Source organism: Chiloscyllium punctatum, chromosome 26 (assembly GCF_047496795.1).
Source record: "Chiloscyllium punctatum isolate Juve2018m chromosome 26, sChiPun1.3, whole genome shotgun sequence".
Taxonomy (NCBI): Eukaryota; Metazoa; Chordata; class Chondrichthyes; order Orectolobiformes; family Hemiscylliidae; genus Chiloscyllium; species Chiloscyllium punctatum.
In genome coordinates this window covers 6,235,317-6,253,838 of record NC_092764.1, presented here as the reverse complement: position 1 = coordinate 6,253,838, position 18,522 = coordinate 6,235,317, and the positions used below count along the sequence as shown (strand labels likewise).

Genomic DNA, 18,522 nt, shown 5'->3' with positions numbered 1-18,522 from the left:
TAGATAAGTCCCCAGGGCCAGACCAGATATATCTAAGGTTACTACAGGAAGCAAGGAATGAGATTGCTGCACCTCTGACGATGACCTTTGCATCCTCGCTCTCCACGGGAGTAGTACCAGATAATTGGAGGGAGGCGAATGTTGTTCCTCTGATCAAGAAAGGGAATTGGGAAATCTTTGGGAATTACAGACTAGTCAGTCTTACGACTGTGGTAAGCAAAGTACTGGAAAGGATTCTGAGAGATAGGATTTATGACTATTTAGACAAAAAAATAGTTTGATTAATGATAGTCAGCATGGCTTTGTGAGTGGCAGGTCATGCCTCACAAGCCTTATTGAGTTCTTTCAGAATGTTATGAGATCAGTTGACAAAGGTCAAGCAATGGATGTGGTGTATATGGATTCCAGTAAGGCATTTGATAAGGTTCCCTATGCAGGCTTATTCAGAAAGATAGGAGGCATGGGATACAGGGAAATTTGGCTGTCTGGATACAGAATTGGCTAGCCGAAAGAAGACAGCGAGTGGTAGTGGATGGAAAGTATTCCACCTGGAGGTCAGTGACCAGTGGTCTCCCGCATGGATCTGTTCTTGGGCCTCTGCTCTTTGTAGTTTTATAAATGATTTGGATGAAGAAGTGGAAGGGGCAGTTAGTAAGTTTGCCGATGACATGAAAGTCGGTGTGCTGTAGTGTTGAGGGCTGTTGCAGGCTCTAACAAGACATTGACAGGATGAAGAGCTGAGCTGAGAAGTGGCAGATGGAGTTCAACCTGGATAAATGTGAAGTGATTCAGTTTGGAAGGTTGAATTTGAATGCAGAATACAGGATTAAAGACAGGATTCTTGGCAGTGTGGAGGAACAGTGGGATCTTGGGGTCCATGTACATAGATCCCTCAAAGTTGCCACCTGAGTTGATAGGATTGTTAAGAAGGGGTATGGTATTTTGGCTTTCATTTACAGGAGGATTGAGTTTAACAGCCGCGAGGTTTTGCTGCAGCTCTACAAAACCCTGGTTAGACCACACTTGGAATATTGTGATCAATTCTAGTTGTCTCATTATAGGAAGGATGTAGATGCTTCAGAGAGGGTGCAGAGGATATTTACCAGGATGCTGCCTGGATTGGAGGACTTGTCTTATGAAGAGAGGTTGAGTGAGCTAGGGCTTTTCACACTGGAGAGAAGAAGCAAGAGGGGTAACTTGATAGAGGTGTATAAGATAATGAGAGGCATAGATAGAGTGGATAGGCAGAGACTTGTCTCCAGGACAGAAATGGCTGTCATGAAGCATCATAATTTTTAAGGTGATTGGAGGAAGATATAGGGGAGATGTCAGATGTCTTTATGCAGAGAGTGGTGGGTGCTTTGAATGTACTGCCAGGGGTGGAAGTAGAGTCAGAGACCTTTAAGCGACTGCTGGGCAAGTACATGGACGACAGTAAATTGAGGGGTGTAGGTTGGATTGATCTTAAATTAAGTTAAATGTCCAGTGCCACATTGTGGGTTGAAGGGCCTGTACTGTGCTGTACTATTCTATGTTCCAATCAGGCAAATACCCTGATATTAAAGCACTTCTCTGATGCTGTCAAGAAAAAAGAATAATTAGAAACATACAGTTCATGGGAGCTCCCTCTTCTGGGGACACCATGCTAATCATACATTTGTTCCATCTCCCCACTGGATTAATATACAAGCTATAACTGACAGATCTCATGATTTGTGAGTTAGCATGGAATGCTGCTTTATGAATAGATGGATGCAGTAGGAAAACTATCATCCTGTATTTTTCAAAAAATGCTTTCGAATGCACTGTCTGAGAGTGCAATGGGGGCAAATTCAGTTGCAGCATTGCAAAAATTGGATGATTATCTGAAAAGGAAAAATACATAGGGCCACAGGGAAATGGTGGACAGTGGCTCTATGGGAATCATTCCTGTATAGCACAGACGTGATGGGCTGCATGGCTTCCTTCTTTGCTCTTTTAATTCTGTGAAATAGGTGGCAAGAACTGTATTATTCATCACTTACCCAAGCCTAATGATTAGATGTCAAGTTATAAAAGGCCAATCACAAAGTTGACCATAGATGTAAAATCAAACATTTTATTCCCTAATAATTAAATTTGCAAATGGTTCATACTTGAAATATGAATAACTTTTTTCTTTTTATGTTTGCCACTTGACATGTTAGTTGTGTTCACTACTTTCTGTTTTTGTTTCAAGTATAAGCTGTGACTTCAGAGCATGTGAATTGTTCTATGCATATGTGAAGTTAACATAGTAGATACTGAGAAGCTGAGAATCTTGGCTGAGAATATAATATTAGGGGTCACAATTGCTCTAATCCAGAGAGCTAGGTGGTGTAGGTTAGAACTGGAGCCAACCTTTACATACTTTTTATCTTTTACAGTATTTACAGGGATACACATAACAAACCTGTACCTACTGACTCAAATATTAGTTTGAGTCTGTTCTATTTACAGGACCACAAGTGATTCCCCAGTTAATGCCCACCACGTGCACAATTAAACACAATTATATATTCACAATTATAGATTCAAGATCAGCAGACATCATTTAGAACACATTGAAGTGCAATACCTCCAACTCACAGAGTTGTGAAGCTTAGGACTTCTACACCAAAGAGGGCTGTGGATACTCAGTCACTGAATACATCTGAGATTAAGATCTACAGATCTCTGGATACTAAGAGAATCAAGGGATATAGAAAAGGACAAATTGAGGTTAAAATAAATGGTGGAGCTAGCTCATGGAGATATATGGCCTATTCCTGTTCCCTTTTCCAATGTTTTTATACATAAGCCGAGTGAAATTAAAACTTCAGAAACCTTTTGCTTCATTCTATATCATTGATTATTTTAAATAGGTAGCTTCTTAAAACTTTCTTTAAAAAAAATCAAAGTTTTACACACAACACTTTGGTAATTACCAGCCTATGTGATACTGAGCCACTGTTGCCAGTCTGACATTTAGTAAGACGAGAAGTTAGCTGACCTCAACTAAGGTTCCAGTCAAGACTACAAATGATAGCCTTTGGTGTCCTTGTGTTAGAAAGTTTCCATTGTATGGATAGCTGGACATTGTGTGAAGGATACAATGCTTTTATGACAATCTGCCAGTTTTTCCACTTATGTACACAACTAACTCCAAAACTAAGTATGAAAAAACTAAATACTAAAGGAAGATGTTTGTCTGTGGAACCATACCCCTGTATCTTTCAGTGTTTTCTGGCAAAGAGGAAAGGAGAAAATTAGCTCCATAAAAATAAGGTGGCTGTTTATTGATTGGGCTCCTCTAAGTTATTTTGAAATAGTTTCTGACCGACTCAGATTACACCAAGCTCTAACTGCTGATTTACTTGCTTACTTATGTGGGTTAACTCTTCAGTTAATTGCGAAGGGAACTGTTGTGAACATTTAAATCTTCATACCATATTATTGCACAGTATAATTTCTTCTTCATTCTCCAGAAAAATATCTAGTTGCTTTCTGAAGCCATTGATACTGTTTGCTTCTACATTATTTGATAACCCTATTAACTCTTTGCATTCAAAGGATTGTCCTGATTTCCCTTTTTAGGAGTTTTTAACTTAGTTCTCCCCTCCCCCTTTGGTGTTTTAATTAATTGCATGCAATAACTTTGAAAATCGCTTCATAATCTTGAAAGGATTAAAGGTTCACTTTCATGGCATAAAAATTCCAATATACTTCAGACTATTACCTGTGTGAATACAGGACAAAAATGTTAAGTGCAGAATTTGCTAACTACCTGAACAAATTCAGAAGAACATCAATACATCCAGTTGTCCTCGCCAATGTTTGTCCAATCTCTGTAAAAATGCCCAAAAAGCATTATTTGTCTCTGGTTTACATTTCAACTGATATTAGTATTGGAGAGATGACTGTTTCTGTACTTTGTTCACCCCATGACAGCATTATAAAGGGCACCTGCCTAGGCCGAACAAAAGTAAGTTCTTCTTTCACTATAAAATCTGTAAGATACCTTAATCAATCTTTCTTCATAAGAACATCCCTCCATGTCAGGGATCAACCTACTTAAACCTCACTGCCTCCAATGCCAGTACATCTTGCCTCAGGTTGTACTGCATGCCTTTGTTAAGGTAATTTGTTTTGAGCTGAAGAGGAATTTGGGAGTGGAAGAGGTGTCATGATGCACATACATATCAATGACATAAACCAGTAGCTAAACTAAAAGGCAAAACTATTTCTTTCTCCACAGATGTTGCCAGATCTCCTGAGTTTCTCCAGTGTTCTCGATATTTGTTTCAGATTTGTAACATCTGCAGTATTTTATCTTTGGACAGATGACTCAGGTGGTTAAGATGGCACATGGGACACGGCTTTATTAGTTGAGACATTGAATACAAGAGAAGGGAGGATATGATGGAGGTATTATTAGGCCTCAGCTGGTGTACTGTGCACATTTTGGAACATAGAAAGATGAGCACTGGAGCGGGTGCCAAGGAAATTCACCAGGATGTTGCCAGGCTGGAGTGTTTCAGCTCTGAAGACAGACTAAATAGGTTGGGTTTGTGTACCTTAGAGCAGAGAAGACTGAGGGGGCACATGATTGAGGTATACAAAATTATGAGGGACATAGGGTGGATAGGAAGAAACTTTTCACCTTGGTAGTGGGATAAACATCGAGGGGCTTAGGTTTAAGTACAAGGCAGGAGAATACAGGTGGGTATCTGGAATTCACTGCCTGAAAGGGTGGTAAAGGCAGGAATCATCACAACATTTAAAAAGCATTTAAATGATCATTTTAAGTGCCACAGCATTCAAAGGCAAATGTTGGAAAATGAGACTACAGTAGATTGTGAATGGTGTGTGGAATGATGGACAGTAAGTGCACAGTGCATCAGCCAATTAGATTCATTGTAATCAATCTTGGCACAGTCAGTTGCTTCTGGACCACCCAGGGTTGACTTGCGCAGGCACCTTTCTCAAGGTGGTGTGCCATGTGGATCACATCAGGGGTGAACAGTATAGATTTATTAAAGGGGAAGCTAGACAAGCATATAGGGGAGAAGGGAACAATGAAATACAATAACAGATTTAGATGAGGAAAGATGGGAGAAGGTTTGAATACAGCATAATACCACTGGGCTCAATGGTCTGTTTCTATGCTGTATATTCTACGAAGTTCTTGAATAGGATAGAATGTCAACAGAGGAGGTTTAAATGAGTTCAAAGTTTGTGGAAGATAAACTAACCTGGGATATGAAGGATCTCAATTCAAATGTTAATCTGTTTTTACTTTTTTTATATCATGATTAACTGGGTGTACTTTGTGATATTCATTTCAAAGAACAAAGAGCAGTACAGGACAGGAACAGGCCTTTGGCACACTAAAACTGTGCCGACACATAAACTGTGCCTTTATAAACTAAAAATCTTTAGCTTCAATGTGATCTATTCCTTGCCTATATATTTGTCATGTGCCTCTTAAACGTTGTTATTGTAATATTGCTCCACACTTCCGCTGGCAGCGCTTTCCAGGTCTTAATCACCCTCTGTAAAAACCTTGCCTCGCGTACTTCCTTTAAACTTTCCCATTTTACTTTAAACTTAGTAATTGATATTTCTAACCCTGGGGAAAAAGACTGACTATTCTATCCATGCTTCTCATAATTTTGTAAACCTCTATTGGTTCACCCCTCAGCCTCCAATATTCAAGAGAAAACAAACTGAGTTTTTCCAATTTCTCCTCATAGGTAATACCCCCAAAACCAGGCAACAACTTAGCAAAAGTTGTCTGTACCTTTTCCAAACGATCCACATCCTTCTGGTAGCATCACAAACTGAATTGTATGCAATGTTTCAAATGTGGCCTTACTAAAATTCAATACAGCTGCAACATGACTTGCCAATTTTTATACTCTTGTATCCTGACCAATGAAGGCCAGCGTGTCACATGCCTTCTTGACCAGGTTATCCACTTTCAGGGAAATGTGGACCTAGATCTCTCTGTATGTTGATGCTAATAATTTTCTGCCATTTATTATATACTTCCTCCTTCATTAGATCTTCCAAAATGCATCACCTCACATTTGCCCGGATTAAATTCCACCTTCTGCCATTTCTCTGCCCAAGTTTCCAGCCTATCTATATCCTGCTGCATCCTCTGGCAATCCTCCTCACTCTTCATAGCTCCCCCAGTCTTTGTGTTGTCCACAAATTTACTAATCAGGTCATTTACATTCCCTTTCAAATAATTTATTTACATTATAAACAAAAGGGGGCCCAGCACTGATCCCTACGGAACACCACTGGTTACAGATCTCCAATCAGAAACATCTATCCACCGCTACCCTCTGCCTTCTATGACTAAGCCATCTTACCATGTATCCATCTCACCAGCTCACTATGGATCCCATGTGACTTCACCTTCTGTATCAACTTGCCATGAAGGACCTATCAAATGTTTGCATTTAAAACACCCAACACCATCTCCTTTTTTAATATTAACAGGCCCCAGAATATCAATATACCACTCCTGAGATTCACCATCCAATATGTCCTTCTTCTTTGTGAATACCAAAGCAAAGTATTCATTAAGGACCTCGCCCACTTCCTCAAGGTCAATGTATAAATTCCCTCGTTTGATATTGAGTGGACCGACCCTTTCTCGCGCTACCCTTTTGCTCCTTAAAACGCCTTGTGATTTTCCTTTATCTTGTTTGCCAAAGACATATAATGACCCTTTTCTGCCCTCCTACTTGCCCCAGTTTGCATTCCTTCCTGCTATACCCACTGGTACCCTCTGAATGAATTTTTAAAAACTTTGTATTCTTCAAGGGTTCTGTCTATCTTCAGTTTCCTAAAGCTTACAATGTCACTTTCTTTTCTTTTTGACTCATTCCTCTTGTCACCCAAGGTTTCTGAATCTTGCTTTCCATATTCTTCATTTTCACAGCAGCAGACTGCTCCTGAGTTCTAACCAACTGGTCTTTGAAAGATTCCCATGTGCCAGATTTAGGATTTACTCTCAAACAGCTACCCCAGTCTGCATCCCCCAATTCCTGCCTATTACAGTGGTAGTTAGCCTTGTCCCATTTAGTATTTTCCCCTGAGGACTATCCCACAAGTAACTTAAAACTTACAGAATTATGGTCACTGTTCCCAAAGTGCTCCCACATTGAAACACCGATCATTAGGCCAGGTTCATTCCCCAAAACAAGGTCAATATGTCACCTTCTCTAGTTGGTCTATTTACATATTATTTCAAAGAACTGTGCTGGATGTATGTAACAAATTCTCCCCATCCAAACCTCTGGCACTAAGCAAGTCCCAGTTAATATAGGGTAAGTTAAAATCACCCAACACAACAATACAGTTGTTTTTACATATTTCTATAATCTATCGACATATCCGTAACTCTATCACTGGCTGATTGATGGGAAGCCCTGTAGTACAATCCCATCAAAGTGATTGCTCTCTTTCTATTCTTGAGCTTTACTCAAAGGCCTTGCTGGATAAACTCTCCAAGGTGTTCCCCCCTCAGGACTGCTGTGATCTTCTCTCTAATCAGTAAACCAACTCCCACAACTCAGAGTCATAGAGATGTACAGTACACAAACAGACCCTTCGGTCCAACTCGTCCATGCTGACCAGATATCCCAACCCAATCTAGTCCCACCTGCCAGCACTCGGCCTATATCCCTCCAAACCCTTCCTATTCATATACCCATCCAGATGCCTTTTAAATGTTGCAATTGTACCATCCTCCACCACTTCCTCTGGCAGCTCATTCTATATACAAACCACCCTCTGTGTGAAAAAGTTGTCACTTAGGTCTCTTTTATATCTTTCCCCCCTCACCCTAAACCTATGCCCTCTAGTTCTGGACTCCCCTAGCCCAGGGAAAATACTTTGTCTATTTATCCTATCCATGTCCCTCATGATTTTATAAACCTCTATAAGGTCACCCCTCAGCCTCTGACGCTCCAGGGAAAACAACCCAGCGTATTCAGCCTCTCCCTATAGCTCAAATCCTCCAACCCTGGCAACATCCTTGTAAATCTTTTCTGAACCCATCCACGTTTTACAACATCTTTCCGAAAGGAAGGAGACCAGAACTGCACGCAATATACACCACATCAACCGCTTTCCCCTCGTCCACCTGTTTTGTCACCTTCTCAAAGAGCTCAATCAGGTTTGTGAGGCACAACCCACCCTTCACAAAACCGTATTGACCATCCCTAATCAACTTATTCTTTTCTAGATTATTATAAATCATATGTTATCACCCTTTCCAATACTTTGTCCATATCCAAAGTAAGGCTCACTGGTCTATAATTACCAGGATTGTCTCTACTCCCCTTTCTAAAACAAGGGGACAACATTTGCTATCCTTCTGTCTTCTGGCACTATTCCTGGAGAAAATGATTACATAAATATCAAAGCCAAAGGTTCTGCAATCTCCTCCCTAGTTTACATCTTTAACATCTCTCTTTATCACATCTGAAACACCTAAACCCAGAACATAAAACTGCTAGTCTTGTCCCTCTCTCAACCAATTTTCAGATTTTCCATAGGTTGACCTTTACATTTGTCAGAACGATGAAAGAATTATCCCTGGTTATTAAGATACTGGTCTTATGTGACACCATTTCCAGTGGAACTATGCACTTTATTCAGGAGGGTTTTGTTAGCATAATTGTATGGAGCACCTGATTGTCAGAAAGGCAAGGGTTACTCCGTGAGCTGTGCACAATTGCTATCTACTTAGCATAGTAGCACTGTTTGCGCCTTGCTTGTATCAGGCTGTTATTTTTTCAATAATGTAACAATTAGTCAATGCGTAACCATTGCATACACTGCTGCTTTTTATTTGTAGAGTGAGTTTCATGAACTATATTGCAAGGAATTGCTTTTTAATCAGCACGGTAAGGGCTAAGCAATGATATATTTTCTACTTATTTGATACACAAATCTTTTTAAACACTTGTGTGACAGGGGACATGTTAATTCTCTAGCCGAGAGGACTAACAAAACTTAAACATATAAACAAGACTTTCATACTGTTGTGTGACACCAACACCAGGATCATGTAGACATTCATCCTCTTCAGAATCAATGAAGCATCCTCCTGAGCAAGTGACAACGCAATACCAGACAGCAATTCTGCAGTGCACAAACTCTGTTGGCAGTACACTGGAAAGATATAAAAGGGAAAATGATTTATACTTTGCAATATCAAAGAAGAATGAATAATAATTTACAGCCAGCTGATTTCAAAAGGTTTTTTTTGGTAGAATTTGGAGTGATTGATAATTATTAGCTGAATGAGTTGATGGTTCTGCCAGTAAACAATCCAGTTTCCACTATGGTCCTTTCAATTTTTTCTTGGCTATCAAAGCATTATGGCTTCTGGTTGCCTTCCAGAACATTAGACAAATGATCAATTCTTATACCAGAGCAAAGACAGTGAGTTCTGGGTGATTTTTTTTAGTTGCAGATAGTTAAGCCTCATCAAGTACTCATTCAATATTCACACATACACGTTCCAGCAGAGGCACTGGATACTGGATCAAAACTTTGAAGCTTCTTTCACCAAAATCCTCCACAACCTAAGGGTACCCTTCCTGAGACTAGTTAACTTAGCAGACTTAAGAAATCAAGATCCAGAAGTTTGAAAGTAAATTTGCCATAGTCATTCTGGACCATATACCTGCTCACTTGTTAAAGAGACATGACTGGTGGTGGTTTAACCTGAGGGTCACCATGTCTTGAGCGAGGGGGGAGGTTGGGAAGGGAAGGGATTCATGGGATATGAGCGTTGGCGCTCAGCCCTAAGTTTCCTTAAGAATGTGGGGACGAGCTGCCACTATCAAGAATCTATCTACCTTTGATTAAAAACATTAAAGAACTCTGTTTTCACTGCCTTTTAAGGATCAGACTGGTGTCCCTCCAAGAGAAATATACTCTCCTTATTTCCGTCTCAAATAGGCAGCTTCTTATTTTGAAACAGTGATTGAGGAACAGTGAATTGGGGAGGTATGAAGAGGGTATATATAATTGCATTAGGAATTCCTACCACTGCTTTCAGCTAAAGCTCCTAAAGTGAACAAGGCTGCTTCCCGAAGGATAGAAGCATCACTCAGTTTTATAAGTCCATTAACGAACTGTAAGCCTCCAATCTCACGAAAGTAATCACTTGCTTCACCTATTGATAAAAAAGCAATTAAAGTTAACTTTAATACAAACAGATAGAGATTAATGATTAACGTAAGAAATTCATCATTAGAATGTTCTCTACTATTTCATCTATAAGTATTAAAATCCTAAATATTATTATCTATCCTTTCAAAATAATAAAAAGAGGTCCACTTTGCTTTAACTATGATTTGGAGATGCCGGTGTTGGACTGGGGTGTACAAAGTTAAAAATCACACAACGGCAGGTTATAGTCCAACAGGTTTAATTGGAAGCACACTAGCTTTCAGAGCGTCGCTCCTTCACCAGGTGGTAGTGGAGTGCTCAATCCTAACACACAGAATTTATAGCAAACATTTACAGTGTGATGTCACTGAAATTATACATTGAAAAATTGATTGTCTGTTGAGTCTTTCATCTGCTTGAATACCATGATAGTTTCACTTCTTTCATGTGTAAATCACAAAACCTTTTTTTTAAAAGTTGCATTCTCAGGTTAGCTGTTAACAATGGGTGATAGCTCGACAATATGTTGAAGGCGTTATCCCCCTGTGTTCTCTGTCTGTGCCATAATGTTTAAATTGATTCTAATCTAAAAAGTGAGATAATGGAGTTTTACATGAATTCATGCAGTTTTTGAGCAAAGTACAATATAACCCTGCAAGTACAAATTCACCCCACAAAATATATGTGTGCATGTGGGTCTTTGTGTGTGTGTGTGTGTGTGTATCTGGGATGGGGGTTGTGAGTGTGAGAAAGTGTATGTGTGTGTGTCGTGAGTGTAAGTGTCTTAAGTCTGTGAGGGGGTGCATGTGTGAGTGTGGGAGTGTGTTTGTCTGTAAGGGTGTTTGTGGGTGTCTGTGTGCGTGTGTGTGTGTGTGTGTAGGAGTGTCTGTGTGTGTGTATAGTGCAATGGTGGTCACCTGTAATGTAACATGAACCCAAGGTCCTGGCTGAGGCTCTCCCTATGGGTACCAAACTTAGCTATCAACCTCTGCTCGGCCACTTTTCGCTACTGCCTGACCCAAAGTCGACCTTGGAGGATGGTCACCTGAAGGTCCGAGGTCGAATGTCCTGGACCACTGAAGTATTCCCCAACTGGGAGGGAACACTCCTGTCTGTTGATTGTTGTGCGGTGCCCATTCATCCGTTGTTGTAGTCTTTGCTCAGTTTCCCCAATGTACCATGCCTCTGGGAATCCTTGCCTGCAACATATAAGATAGACAACGTTGGCCGAGTCACATGAGTACCTGCCACGTACAAGGTGGGAGGTGTCCCCATGCGTAATGGTGGTATCTATGTCCACACTCTGACACGTCTTGCAGCGCTTACCGTGACAGGGTTGTATGGAGTTGTCCTGAGAGCCAGGCAGCTTGCTACGAACAATGATCTGTTTGAGGTTTGGCGGTTGTTTAAAGGCAAGTATTGGAGGTGTGGGGAAGGTCTTGATGAGGTGCTCATCTTCACTGATAATGTGTTGCAGGTTACGAAGAACATGGCGTAGTTTTTCAGCTCCTGGGAAATACTGAACAATGAAGGGTACTCTGTCAGTTGCAGCACGTGCCTGTCTCCTGAGGAGGTCATTAGGGTTCCTTGCTGCGGCACGTCGGAACTGGTGGTTGATGAGTTGGGCATAGTGCCCCGTTCTTGTGAGGCATCCCTGAGTACTTCCAGGTGTCTGTCACGTTCCTCCTCATCTGAGCAGATCCGGTGTACGTGTAGGGCTTGTCCATAGGGGATGGCTGTTTAATATGTTTTGGGTGGAAGCTGGAGAAGTGTAGTATTGTGAGGTTGTCTGTGGGTTTGCGGTAGATTGTGGTGCTGAGGTGTCCATCCTTGATGGAGATGCATGTGTCCAAGAATGAGACACATAGTTGACAGTAGTCCATGGTGAGTTTGATGGTGGGATGAAACTTGTTGATGTCACTGTGTAGTTTTATCAGTGACTCCTCGCCATGGGTCCAGAGGAAGAAAATGTCGTCAATGTACCTGGTGTATAATGTTGGTTGGAGATCCTGCATAGAGAAGGAGTCTTGTTCGAATCAGTGCATTAAAATATTGGCATATTGGGGTTCAAATTTGGTCCCCACGGCTGTTCCATGTGTCTGGATGAAGAACTGGTTGTCAAAGGTGAAGACATTGTGATCAAGGATAAAGTGGATGAGTTGTAGGGTGATGTTTGGAGATTGGCAGTTGTTGGTGTTGAGTACTAAGTCTGTTGCCACGATGCCATCATTGTGAGGGATGCTGGTGTAGAGTGCGGAAACGTCCATTGTGACGAGGAATGTTCCCGGTATGACTGGTCTGTGGGTGCTGAGTTTCTGTATGAAATCTATAGTGTCGCGACAGAAGCTGGGGGTCCCCTGTACAATAGATTTCAAGATGCCTTCAATATATCTGGAGAGATTCTCACATGGGGTCCCATTGCCCAACATGATGGGACGTCACACACACACACACACACACACACACACACACACACACACAGTCACTCCTGTACACACATACACACATATACACAGACACGCACACAGACACCCACACACACCCTTATAGACACACACACTCCCACACTCACACATGCACCCCCTCACAGACTTAAGACACTCTACACTCACTACACACACACATACACTTTCTCACACTCATAACCCCCAACCCAGACACACACCCACACACAAAGACCCACATGCACACATATATTTTGTGGGGTGAATTTGTACTTGCAGGGTTATATTGTACTTTGCTCAAAAACTGCATGAATTCATGCAAAACTCCATTATCTCACTTTTTAGATTAGAATCAATTTAAACATTATGGCACAGACAGAGAACACAGGGGGATAACACCTTCAACATATTGTCGAGCTATCACCCATTGTTAACAGCTAACCTGAGAATGCAACTTTTTAAAAAAAAGGTTTTGTGATTTACACATGAAAGAAGTGAAACTATCATGGTATTCAAGCAGATGAAAGACTCAACAGACAATCAATTTTTCAATGTATAATTTCAGTGACATCACACTGTAAATGTTTGCTATAAATTCTGTGTTAGGATTGAGCCCTCAACTATCACCTGATGAAGGAGCGACGCTCCGAAAGCTAGCGTGCTTCCAATTAAACCTGTTGGACTATAACCTGGTGTTGTGTGATTTTTAACTTTGCTTTAACTAAGTTACTAAGATAGTTGCTAAGATAGTGTGTTTAACGCTGTAATCTAAGGTTTTCCAAAGTATAGGTCATGAACTAGATAACATTTTGAAGTTGCAAGCTTCGAGTCAACAATGGCCACCTTGAGGCTATGACTGATTTCTGAAGCTGGGAGGCCTCTTTAAGTAAATTGTTTATGTGCTGGTGAGTGTAGCCAAATGAACTCTATGAGTGCTGCTGCTACAAAAAACATTTGAATAAGTAAATGTTCACTTTTTTTTGGAGAAAGCGTGCTTTTCCAGTAACTCTGCCCATGATCAGCTCACGTTGCCTCATTCTCCTGGTGAAAAACAAAAATATTACCCTCCCTCAAAATAAAGCCAGCTCCTAGAATCTGTTAGACAAAGAAAACATCTTCTGCTCAACTTGAAACCAATCCTTGCTCAACAATGGGTGCACTGCGCCCTGTTCAACATGAAGATTTACATCCATTTTCCTTTGAAGCTACCTCACCCACTCAACAACAGAACTCTCTCTCCATCCAATGAATTAACTCATATAGCCCATTCAACAATTGATCCTTTCCCACCATCCTCACTCAACAACTGCCATGACAATAGAACATAACCCTGAATTACTTCCAGATGTTGTACTTTACAACAGTATTAAGTAAAAAAAGATAAATAGCCACAAGATGGTTGAGGATATAAATTCAGTGGCTGTCTAATGTCCCTATGGAGATTACACTGAGTGCCAAGAGATATCATGGAATGTCACACTTTAACAGTGTAAATGCAACTTCAGAAAGCAACCCTTCAAAGGGAAAGATTCCATATAAAAAAACTGAACAGTGATCTCAGACTCTGTATCCAGAATATGAGCATGATAAGAGTTGAAAGAAAGGCAATTCTGAACATAAAACATGTTGTGTTTCATTGTTACAAGAATACACAAGGTGGGGGGGGGGGGCAATAAAACAGCTGCTTTCCCTCTTGCACTCGTGTGCTAGAGTGCTGATATACTAATATGGTAGATTGTGGTTTGAGTTATACATGCAAAAGTACGCTATGAAGGAATGCAATTGAGAATGTCCTCTAGGTATCCCTGCGTGTGCAGGTTAAAAGAAATAAAGCCTCTCTGTGATTTTTGAAAGCACGTTGTCAGCAAAATCACTGTTGAAGGAAACAGGACAAACTCCTTTCAAGTAACTCCAGAATCAGGAATCTCCAAACTCCTTGGCTGATGCTACTGGAATCATCCAAGTTAACAGAAATAATGTTTCACAACCTATTTGAAATGCCAAATATTGATTCATATATATTTTAATTTACTTTTATTTTTGGAGTCATCTCTCCTTTCTAATCAGTGCATAAATCTGTCATGTTTTATTAACTTTATTTACATTTGATTAGCTAACAAGCTCACTCATTCTTTAACTCAAAAAAGCCTGCTTAAATTGGCTCCTTTAAGAACAGCTATATTTGGACTAGGAAAAAAATCCACATGGGCAGGCATCCTTTATAAATTAAGTTTATTGTCGACAAAGGAGGAGGAGGCTGCCTATTTCTGGACAACTTTCTAGCCCCCTCACCAGTTTAATGGGCAGAGGGATCCTGCTCAGTGGCAATGTAGCGATTGAAAGGCACATCTGTCCCAACAAAGATGTCCAACAATCATCAGACATCTGCTGTGTGTATGCAGGAGCTTAGCTGAGAACTTCCAGGTATCACAACCATGTCTCTGTTGCCAAACCTCAATTAACACAGCAATTTCCAAGCTGGAAGTCTGTTGTGGTATTTCTTTTGGTGTAGGGATTCTAGTTGTACAATCGGATTCCAAACTATCTTAGGGGTTGGTTGATGGCTTAGTTCAGTTATGTGGTGAACCGAGATGACTCAGACCACTTCCCTAATACATATTTTACCTTTGCAGCCCTCCTCTGCCTGTTGATAATTTTCTTGGATATTTTTTGGTCTGGAACCTCTATCTTGATTTTACCACCATTACAGGCACTACCAGGACTGTGGGCTCCAGAGGTATTATTCTAAAGGTCACCGGGATACACAAGGCTCTCCACCACAGCAATTTGGCAATCCACTGAGATGATGAAGTATAGGGTGATCAAATACAAACATCTTGGGATAAGAGTTCCCATGCAGCATCAAGAGTGCTTTAGATTGTCGAAGATGCAGCTAATTCAGTAATGTTGCTTCATTCATTTCTAGGTATGTGGGCTGATTGAAGTTTCCAGTATAGACACAGATATGTTGTTACAGCACATTTGCATGTCACAAGGACATCATTACACTTGCATTGAAGGATCAATGACTTTAACTTCAATACTGCAAATGCAGTTTAAAAAAAAATTAACCAGGAATTACAGTGAAAGAGGAATATTCCATCCCTTATTTAATTCACTTGTAGGTGTTGCATTCCCATGTATCTGCTGCCCTATTCTTTCTAGATGATGGTGGCTGTGAGTTTCTACGATTCTGTCTAAAGATCTTTGGTGAGCTTCTACAGTGTACCTTGTAGATAGCGCACACTGCTGTTACTGAGTGTCAGCAGTGGAGGGAGTGGACATTTGTGTTTGTGGTGCAAATAAGCATGTTTCTTTGTCCTGGAAAGTGTCATACTTTTTGAGAGTGGTTGAGTGGAGTTGAATTAGCTTTGTTAGCGTTATTGTCATATGCACTTGAATGAGTGCAGTGAAACGTTTGCAATGTCACCGCTTGTGGCACCACCTTAGGTACAAGTGTTACGACACAGAGTAAATCCTTCTGCTAATTTAAACCAGACACAAAGAAAAGCTCACCTTGCCTCTTAATCTGTAAAAGTATGAGTGACAAAGAACTACCCAATTCTCATTAATTAAAGAAAAAATTAACAATTTATTCTTTAACTCCAAGAAAAATAAAGAGAACATTAAACAACAACTATCTACACTGTAAGCTTCCTTTGTCTGCTCGATTTATCTACCTCCCACGCTACAACAATATACTGATCCGATAAAAAAACCCAATTAAGTTTTACAAAACAAAATCAAGTTTCAAAACCAACCAGCTGTCGATCTTCCTTTTGTATCTTCCTCTGTAGATTATCCAAGGTCTTTTTTTTCGGTCTTCTGCTGCAGAGATTTCATATCAACAGGTAGCTTTCAAAGAGAGGTTCTGTGGGCAGTATGGTGCTCTTTGCCATTCTAGCTAACTGTTCAAAATGCCTGTTTTTTATACCCCAAATACCTTTGTTCAGCTAATTGATTTGATGTTGTCAAAATAGTAAAATTCAAATTTGACTGGGTTTTAGTATCTTGGGGCATAATTTAAACTGATTGACTCAATTCAAATTGTTGTGGGACAACAGCAACTCAACACAGCTATTTGTTTCACAGCTAAATGTTACGTATTTTTAAATCTTCAGCAAACTCTGTGCTTGCAGTCAGTTATATGACAGCTTATCGGCTTTTCAACTCTCTGAAAGGTACAGTACACACTTACAACTTCATAACACAAGATACTTAGGTATTTAAGTATCTGGTACAGAATTGAAAGCATAATAAAAACAAGTCCAGCATAGAAATAAAGTAGAAAAAAAGTATTCAATTTACAGTCACGTCACCCCAGCACATGCCAGGACCAAGCCTCCAGACCACAACTGGACTAAGTGTCCAGACCACACTGGGCTTCAAAGCCCAAGGCCCTGCTACAAGTCCGCAAGGGCCTTGTCTCCACCTTCTGCCTCAGGTCTGGGTCTCACCTCCCTGCGCCAGCCTTGGGTCTGGGACTTGCCTTCCTGCACTGTCCTCTGTCTAGGACTTGCCTCCAGCAGGTCTCCAGTCTGGGTCTCGTCTTCCTGCACCAGCCTCAGATCTCGGACTCACCTTACAGCACCAGCCTCTGATCTGGGACGCACCTCCCTGCACCGGTCTCCGGTCTGTGGCTCACCTCCAGCTCACCTCCAGTCTGGGACTCACCTCCTTGTATAGGCCTCGAATCTGGGACTTGCTTCCAGTGGGCCTCGGGTCCAGGACTTGTACCCTGTGCTGGCGTCTGGTCTGGCACCCGCCCGCCTACGCCAGCCCCCAGTCCGGATTTGCTTCCCCACATTGGCCTCCGATCTGTGAGTCCCCTCCCTGTGCTGGCATCCTGTCTGGGACTTGCCTCCCTGCACTGTCCTCAGGTCTAGAACTCACCTCCAGCGGGCCTCCAATCTGGGACTCGCCTTGCTGCACCGGCCTAAGATCTCATACTCACCTCCCTGCACAGGCCTCTAGTCTGGAATTTGCCTCCAGGCAGCCTCCAGCCTGGGACTCGCTTTCTTGTACTGGCCTCGGGTCTGGGACCTGCCTCCCTACGTCCGCCTCCGGTCTGTGATTCCACTCCCTGTGCTGGCACCCGGTCCAGGACTTGCCTCCCTGCACAGCCCTTGGGTCTGGGACTCGCCCCAGCGGGTCTCCCATCTGGCACTCGCCTTCCTGCGCCGGCCTTGGATCTCAACTCGCCTCTAGCGGGCCTCCAGTCTGGGACTCACCTCCCTGCACCAGCCTCAGTCCTCAACTCCCTAATCCATGCTCCCCTCCGGTCCAAAACTCGCCTCCCTGAACCAGCCTCTGGTCTGGGACCCGCCTCCCTGCACTGGCTTTTGATTTGAGACTCACCTACCCGCACTGGTCTCTGTTCCAAAACTTGCCTCCAGTTGGCCTTGAGTCCAGGACTCACCTCCTGCTCTGGGCTCCAGTCCTGGATTCATCTCCGATCGATGGTCTCCAGTCCGGGACCTCTCACGCTGGCCTAGTCTGGGACTAACCTCCCACAATGGCTCCCAGTCTGGTAAGTGCTTCCAGCTGGTCTCTGCTCCAGGACTTGCCTACCCACGCTGGTCTCCATTACAGAACTTGCCTCCAGGGCCTTAGGTCTGGGACTCCCATCCTACTCCGGCCCCTAGTCCAGGATTCGCCTCCAGTGAGCATTGGGTCTGGGCATTGCCTCTGTGCCAATGTTGGGTCTGGGACTCACATCCCATGCCAGCCTGGAGTCTGGGACACACCTCCTGAGCCAGCCTTGGGTCTGGGACTTACCCCAGCACTGGTCTCGGGTCTGGGACTTGCGCCCTGTGCCGGCCTCTAGTCTGGGAATTGCCTCTCACAACTGCCTCCGGTCTGGGACTTGCTTCCC

General features: G+C 42.1%; 1 protein-coding gene across 1 annotated transcript in view; it reads right to left on the bottom strand.

The window, feature by feature from the left end:
- Nucleotides 1-18,522, bottom strand: part of terb1 (telomere repeat binding bouquet formation protein 1) — a 211,330-nt gene that overhangs the window by 142,972 nt on the left and 49,836 nt on the right. Inside the window, exons 5-7 of the mRNA XM_072547806.1 lie at nt 10,079-10,207; nt 9,064-9,195; nt 3,785-3,845 (exon numbers count right to left, since the gene is read on the bottom strand). Of these exons, the coding sequence (XP_072403907.1) occupies nt 3,785-3,845; nt 9,064-9,195; nt 10,079-10,207 (322 nt within the window). The remainder of the gene's footprint in view (nt 1-3,784; nt 3,846-9,063; nt 9,196-10,078; nt 10,208-18,522) is intronic.